This window comes from Syngnathus scovelli, chromosome 1 (genome assembly GCF_024217435.2).
Source record: "Syngnathus scovelli strain Florida chromosome 1, RoL_Ssco_1.2, whole genome shotgun sequence".
Classification (NCBI taxonomy): Eukaryota; Metazoa; Chordata; class Actinopteri; order Syngnathiformes; family Syngnathidae; genus Syngnathus; species Syngnathus scovelli.
The window spans coordinates 9953680-9961716 of record NC_090847.1 but is presented as its reverse complement, the minus strand read 5'-3'; the positions used below and the strand labels follow the sequence as shown (position 1 = coordinate 9961716).

Genomic DNA, 8037 nt, shown 5'->3' with positions numbered 1-8037 from the left:
ATCGAGGACCATGGACTCGGATTTGGAGGTGCTGACCCTCATCCCGACCGCTTCACACTCGGCTGCGAATCGTTCCAGCGAGAGCTGGAGATCACGGCCTGAAGAAGCCAACAGCACCACGTCATCTGCAAAAAGCAAAGACGCGATGCTGAGGTCCCCAAACCGGACCCCCTCAACGCCTCGGCTGCGCCTAGAAATTCTGTCCATAAAAATTATGAACAGAATCGGTGACAAAGGGCAGCCTTGGCGGAGTCCAACCCTCACTGGGAACGAATCCGTCTTACTGCCGGAAATGCGGACCAGACTCTGGCATCGGTGGTACAGGGACCGAACCGCCCTTATCAGTTGGCTCGGCACCCCGTACTCCCGAAGCACCCTCCACAGAACCTCCCGAGGGACACGGTCGAACGCCTTCTCCAAGTCCACAAAACACATGTGGACTGGTTGGGCGAACTCCCATGCACCCTCGAGGATCCTGCCGAGGGTGTAGAGCTGGTCCACTGTTCCACGGCCAGGACGAAAGCCACACTGCTCCTCCTGAATCCGAGGTTCGACCTCCCGACGGACCCTCCTCTCCAGCACCCCTGAATAGACCTTACCAGGGAGGCTGAGGAGTGTGATTCCCCTGTAATTGGAACACACCCTCCGGTCCCCCTTCTTAAAGAGGGGAACCACCACCCCAGTCTGCCAATCCAGAGGCACTGTCCCCGATGTCCACGCAACGTTGTAGAGGCGTGTCAGCCATGACAGCCCCACAACATCCAGAGCCTTTAAGAACTCCGGGCGGATCTCATCCACCCCCGGGGCCTTGCCACCGAGGAGTTTTTTGACTACCTCAGTGACTTCGGCCCCAGAGATTGGAGAATCCGCCTCAGAGTCTCCAGGCCCTGCTTCCTCAATGGAAGGCGTGTAGGTGGAATTGAGGAGGTCTTCGAAGTATTCTCCCCACCGACTCACGACGTCCCGAGTCGAGGTCAGCAGCACGCCATCCCCACTGTAAACAGTGTTGACGTTGCACTGCTTCCCCCTCCTGAGACGCCGGATGGTGGACCAGAATTTCCTCGAAGCCGTCCGAAAGTCATTCTCCATGGCCTCACCGAACTCCTCCCACGCCCGGGTTTTTGCCTCAGCAACCGCCGAAGCCGCGTTCCGCTTGGCCATCCGGTACCTGTCAGCTGCCTCCGGAGTCCCGCAGGCCAAAACGGCCCGATAGGACTCCTTCTTCAGCTTGACGGCATCCCTTACCGCCGGTGTCCACCAGCGGGTTCGGGGATTGCCGCCACGACAGGCACCAACGACCTTACGGCCACAGCTCCGGTCGGCCGCCTCAACAATGGAGGCGCGGAACATGGTCCACTCAGACTCAATGTCCCCCGCCTCCCCCGGGACGTGGGAAAAGCTCTGCCGGAGGTGGGAGTTGAAGCTCTTCCTGACAGGAGATTCTGCCAGACGTTCCCAGCAGACCCTCACAGAGCGTTTGGGTCTGCCAGGTCGGACCGGCATCTTCCCCCACCATCGGAGCCAACCCACCACCAGGTGGTGATCAGTTGACAGCTCCGCCCCTCTCTTCACGCGAGTGTCCAAAACATGCGGCCGCAAATCCGATGACACGACTACAAAGTCTATCATCGAACTGCGGCCTAGGGTGTCCTGGTGCCAAGTGCACACATGGACACCCTTATGTTTGAACATGGTGTTCATTATTGAAAATCCGTGTCGAGCACAGAAGTCCAACAATAGAACACCGCTCGGGTTCAGATCAGGGGGGCCGTTCCTCCCAATCACGCCCTTCCAGGTCTCACTGTCATTGCCCACGTGAGCATTGAAGTCACCCAGTAGAACGATGGAGTCCCCAGAAGGAGCGCTCTCCAGCACCTCTTCCAGGGACCCCAAGAAGGGTGGGTACTCTGAGCTGCTGTTTGGTGCATAGACACAAACAACAGTCAGGACCCGTCCCCCCACCCGAAGGCGGAGGGAGGCTACCCTCTCGTTCACCGGGGTGAACCCCAATGTGCAGGCGCCCAGCCGGGGGGCAATAAGTATACCCACACCTGCTCGACGCCTCTCACCGTGGGCAACTCCAGAGTGGAAGAGAGTCCAGCCCCTCTCAAGAGGGCTTGTACCGGAACCCAAACTGTGTGTGGAGGCTAGTCCGACTATATCTAGTCGGAATCTTTCTGCCTCGCACACCAGCTCGGGCTCCTTTCCAGCCAGAGAGGTGACATTCCATGTCCCAAGAGCCAGCTTCTGCAGCCGGGGATCAGACCGCCAAGGTCCCTGCCTTTGGCTGCCGCCCAGCTCACATTGCACCCGACCCCTTCGGCCCCTCCCACAGGTGGTGAGCCCATGGGAAGGGTTTGCATGATATGTCTCCTTTAAATGTATACTGTGTTTATAACTTTATTACAGTGAAAAGTTGCAACTGATCGGTTTACTTGTTGGTTGCATTGTAATTTTTTTTTTGTCTTAAATTGTGAGCAAAAATTTGAGTAAGAGCAATACCTATTGAGAGAGTGACCTTCACCGCAAACAGCAATTTGGTTTAACAATTCTTGGAAAAAAAGAGGCCTAGTGGCTACATTAAGATATTCATTGCCAGTTGCAGTTGAAGTTTAATTTAAGAGCAAATGTAGAAAATAGCATATATAAGTTGTCTATTCAACCAAAAGCATAATAACCTTTTTCACAAACGTTGAGCTAGCTTTATGCTAACACAAACACAAATTACTGGTGATGAAATTAGCATCGACTGAACACAAGCAGTAACAACACAGGCAAGCAGATCATACTGTCACGCCCGTGCCACAGCACGCTCGGCCTGCACTTCGCTCGGCCACACCCCTTTCGTTACCGTAATGTCTGTCACCTGCTTCCTCTTGTTACCCTGTGTATTTAAGCCCTGCCCGTGTGTTTCTCCCTGTCGGTGTCTACTGTTGTGTCCATTCCTGTTCGTGCCCAGTGTTCCTGTTCTTGTCATCTGGTTTTCAATCGGTCTGTCGGAAGGCTCACTGTCAGAATTTTAACCTTGTCCAAGGGGACTTCATGTCGGTCAGTCTGTCTGTTTTGCTGGCCGTGAGTCTTCCTCCCATCTGTGTCGTCGGTTCCCCACCTGCCTCCCTCCCAACTCCTTTTCCCTGCAATAAATCCTGGTTCAAGCTGCATTTGGTCGCCTTGGCTCAACTCATTCCTGACACATACAACAATACTGATAGTCATGTATTTGTTATCTTCTGTAAAAAAAATGAAACACTTATTATTGCAGTTTCTTTAAGGTATATGTGTAATGTTGTGCCTTGGTGGCCAAGAATGCTCATGCCCAATGCACAATGCCCATTTAATTATTATGATTGAGAGAATGTTTAAATCTTTACATGCTATTAAATGATGCTGTTATTGCATGTGTTTGTACAATATGAAGTTGTAGGGTACTATTTTTGTTATTAAAAGCATCTTACAAACACAGTCAAAGAACAAATGTGCCTTTGTCACCACTGTCGGAACTGATCTCCACGGTAAACTGAGGTCCCCGTTTGTAAGACAAACAAACTGCAACAGTGTGAGAGGCAAATGCAAAGAGATATCCACAGGTCTACAGTCAAGTCAATTTAGGAAATAAGGTTTCTGGCAGAAAACCTCCAGTGAAATATGACTGGTGGTCTTGTCCCTGCCACTTTAATAAGTCTCGCTACAGCCTACTCACTTTTCATCTGTATTATGTCAGGAAATCGCCCTGCGGGCATTGAAGCAAAATGTCTATTAATTCAAGAGATATACAGAAAAAAAGATTGACCAGCTTTGTCTGAAAACCTGGAGGCAGGAAGAAAGCTGGTGGTGTCCAAACTGACATTGGGTGTATGGTAAGGGCTGAAGTATTGGGTATAGTTATGTTCACATAGCCTGACAGAGCTCACATTTGACTGCCCAGCACTTGACAGGGTTTAAACTTCTCCTTCAACTGCTGCCAGAATTAGTGGGGTGAAATACACAGACATTGTCCAAGAGGGGATGACACACATCACATCACCATGTGGGCGAAGTGCTTCCAAATACACAATTCCAAACACAAACGACGACTCTAGTCTGAACAGTTTTTAGTTATTCATTATAAAGTTAGGAAGCCTTGGTGAGACAAACTGGCCAGGGCTAGAGACATCCCAGACACCCCCCCTCCCTTGCCTAAAATAAATAACAAAAGAAAAAAAAAAGACATCTAGAATGTAGAAATGCTTTGCTGGGCTATAACAGGCAGGGAGCAAACCAAGCATAGCTCCTCTCAGGTCAAACAATGCTTTTGTGCGCCTACACAAAATGAGAATCAGAGCAAATACATTGTGCAATTGCATTGAGAGAAAACCTATGTGAAGTCTCTGCAGCAGGAGCACTGCACTCCTTAATTGGCACAAAGCTAACAATTAAGGGACTCAAGAATCAAGGACAAAGTGTGACTGTTGAAATTAACATTTCAAGAAAACAAGTGTCAAGGGATAAAAGTGGCTTGGCATCTCTAGGCAAAGATGCTTGATGAAGTGCGGAAGCAAGCGGGGTGTTGTGTGAGCGGGCGAGAAGTGAAAAGTGAGACGACGCCTCCTTCCTTACCTTTGCTCTGTGACGAGAAGCAGTGGGAGAGCTGAGCAAACAGGTCGGGATTCTCAAACTTCTCCTCTTTCACTTTGATCCAGATGCAATTCTCCGCCATTTCCTGCGGCACTATCTGCAGTAACGTAAGGATTCCATTATCAGCCCAATCGGAAACCACATAAAGTGCCAATCAAAAAATTTCTCTCTGGATATTGTGTGTGTGTGTGTTTTCTACATTTGCGCACACACACACACACACACACACACACACACACACACACACACACACACACACACACACACACACACGCACACACACACACACACACACACACACACAGACTGTTATGAAAAAAAAATATATATATATGTATATATATGCATATGTGCATACCACGAAATTGTACTTAAATAACAACAGTATTAACAAAAGCTGTTATAAATTGTATTCAAATTTTGCCACCTAAGATATGAATTGTGTCAATTGAACCAGCAGTACTAATCTAGCCTCAGTATCGTGTGGAAAATAAATAAATAAATCACAAAAATAACAGATTAATATTTGATAGTCCACTTTTGAGTAAAATAAGAAATAAATAATTGAAACTTTTTGTTTTGTAAAATGAATTAAATTATTTTTATCACCCAAAAATGTGCAGAAATAATACAATAGTAATTGGATATGAGGTTCATATCGCACCTCATGAAACGCATGGATACCTCAAAACCAGTGCCTTCTTAACAGGCATTATTTGTCTTGATAAAATTTCCCCTTTTGTTGAAATGTGTTCCTGAACTAAGACTAAAACAAGAAAAATAAATCAATATCATACCGGAACAAAAACAAGTAGAGTCCCCTTGTTTCAAGGTATTTTATCTTGCTGATGTTTATGTTTTTTCAGTGTATGTGGTCCTGATATGTTTGCCCAAAGGGTGCATATCACTATGAAACTATTTTTGAAAATACGGTGTTACAATATTGATGGAAATAGAAGCTTGTGAGAAAAACAAAAAATGCCTAAAAGGCAGTAACCTACTGTGAAATCTTTAACTAGAAAACCATAAAAAATATAAATTTGTTTTTGTCATCTGTGAAACTTTGAAGCATCACAAATGACTTTTGAGCTTTAAAATGACCATTTAACATTGCACTCATAACTATTCTATCGTTTAGTCACATCGATTTGCAGTAATGATTATAATGATGATTATCACAGAATTCTGCTTGTAGCGACTTTATATGTCACATATACGGATTATCTGTATCCGCTTCAACCCCAAATACAATTCTAGCTTTAATTGCATTTCCCAGACTTACAGTATTTTTTTTCTCACCCCAATTACTTTTGACTGGTGAGGCAGTGCCACAACATCGCCACACACTGGGAAGCATACTGAAATTATATGGAGAAAAATGAGTACTATTAAACCAATTTCTGATGTCAGCAGCTATGTCACTTTAACTACTGTGTCTACTAATAGGCCATACGATAGTACGGTATATACTTGGAGCTATGGTTTTGTAATTACATGGAAGTTACTTTCCAAAGTCGTTTGATTCGTGCTCTGGCAGGACAAACTGTGGATGGAACTGTTATGAAAAATAACTACAAACAACTTTGTACAACTAATTCACCAGTTGCCGCCGGCAGCCGTGCACTTCCAATCTATGAAGGCAGGAGATTATTTTGCCTGTCAAAACAATAGATTGAATGTCCTCGGGTGCTTATGGATTTCACTTGCATTACTAAACCTCTCTTCTTGCAAATCAAAGGTATCTTTCAATGCTACAACTACTGAAACATGATGTGTGTATGTGTGTGTATGCATATATATATATATATATATATATATATATATATATATATATATATATATATATATATATATATATATATATATATATATATATTCTTCTTGTAGCCAAGCATTTCTGCTAAGGGATGGGACTCACCCTGAATGGCTAACCCAAGGGCGTACGATCCTGATCCAGAAGGATCCATCAAAGGGTACAGTCCCATCCAACTACCGGCCAATCACCTGCCTCTCCACAACATGGAAGCTGATGTCGGGCATACTATCAAATAAGATCAGCAGGCACATGGATCAATACATGAGCACTGCTCAGAAAGGGATTGGTAAAAATACCAGAGGAGCAAAACATCAACTCCTGGTGGATAGAACAGTCACCCAAGACTGCAGAACTAGACGTACCAACCTGAGCACTGCCTGGATTGATTACAAGAAAGCATATGACTCAATGCCACATACTTGGATCACTGAATGCTTGAGGCTGTACAACATCAATGGGACTCTGAGAACCTTCATCGCCAACTCGATGAAACAGTGGAAAACCACACTTGAAGCCAATGGCAAGCCACTTGCACACGTGACCATCAAATGTGGTATATACCAAGGAGACGCTCTGTCCCCAATGCTGTTCTGTATAGGACTGAACCCCCTCAGCCAAATAATCAACAAGACGGGCTATGGATACCAACTCAGGAATGGGGCCACCATCAGCCACCTCCTCTACATGGATGACATAAAGCTGTACGCTAAGAACGAGCGGGACATTGACTCCCTGATCCACACTACCAGGATCTACAGCTCTGACATCGGAATGTCATTCGGACTTGAGAAATGTGGCCGCATGGTGACTAAAAGAGGAAAGGTAATCCACACAGAGGGGGTCTCACTCCCAGAAGGAACAATAGCAGACATTGAGGACAGCTACAAATACCTTGGAATTCCACAGGCAAATGGCAACCTTGACGAGGAAACAAGGAAAGCAGCCACAGCCAAATACCTCCATCGAGTAAGGCAAGTCCTAAGAAGTCAGCTCAATGGCAAGAACAAGTCCCTAGCCATTAACAGCTACGCCCTACCAGTAATCAGGTACCCTGCAGGAATCATACGGTGGCCAAAGGAAGATATACAGACCACAGATATCAAGACACGGAAGCTCCTAACCATGCATGGAGGGTTCCATCCCAAGTCCAGCACCCTGAGACTGTACACTAGCCGTAAAGAAGGAGGCCGAGGACTAGCGAGCGTGAGAGCCACGATCCAAGATGAAACATCCAAGATCCATAAGTACATCAGGGATAAGGCCCCAATGGATGACGTGCTCAGTGAATGTCTCAGACAATGGGCATCAAAGGAAGATGAGGTGCTGGAGGGACCATCATGGGAGGACAAGCCCCTACATGGGATGTACCACCGAAACATAGCTGAAGTAGCTGATATCCAGAAATCCTACCAATGGCTAGAAAGAGCTGGTCTGAAGGACAGCACAGAGGCACTGATCCTGGCTGCACAAGAACAGGCCTTGAGCACCAGAGCAATAGAGGCCCAAATCTACCACACCAGACAAGACCCCAGGTGTAGATTGTGCAAAGAAGGTCCTGAGACAATCCAGCACATAACTGCAGGGTGTAAGATGCTGGCAGGTAAAGC

The 8037-nt window shown here is 46.5% G+C and overlaps 1 protein-coding gene and 1 long non-coding RNA gene across 7 annotated transcripts in view; both read right to left on the bottom strand.

Annotated features, from left to right (window-relative positions):
- Positions 1-4588, bottom strand: part of LOC125990401 (uncharacterized) — a 30965-nt gene extending 26377 nt beyond the window's left edge. Inside the window, exon 1 of the long non-coding RNA XR_007488915.2 lies at positions 2503-4588. This is a non-coding gene — a long non-coding RNA (uncharacterized lncRNA). The remainder of the gene's footprint in view (positions 1-2502) is intronic.
- diaph2 (diaphanous-related formin 2) overlaps positions 1-8037 on the bottom strand; it is a 334433-nt gene that overhangs the window by 192622 nt on the left and 133774 nt on the right. For all 6 annotated transcript variants that reach the window (XM_049746603.2, XM_049746754.2, XM_049746826.2 and 3 more), the window contains one exon: positions 4597-4711. In XM_049746603.2, the coding sequence (XP_049602560.1) occupies positions 4597-4711 (115 nt within the window). The remainder of the gene's footprint in view (positions 1-4596; positions 4712-8037) is intronic.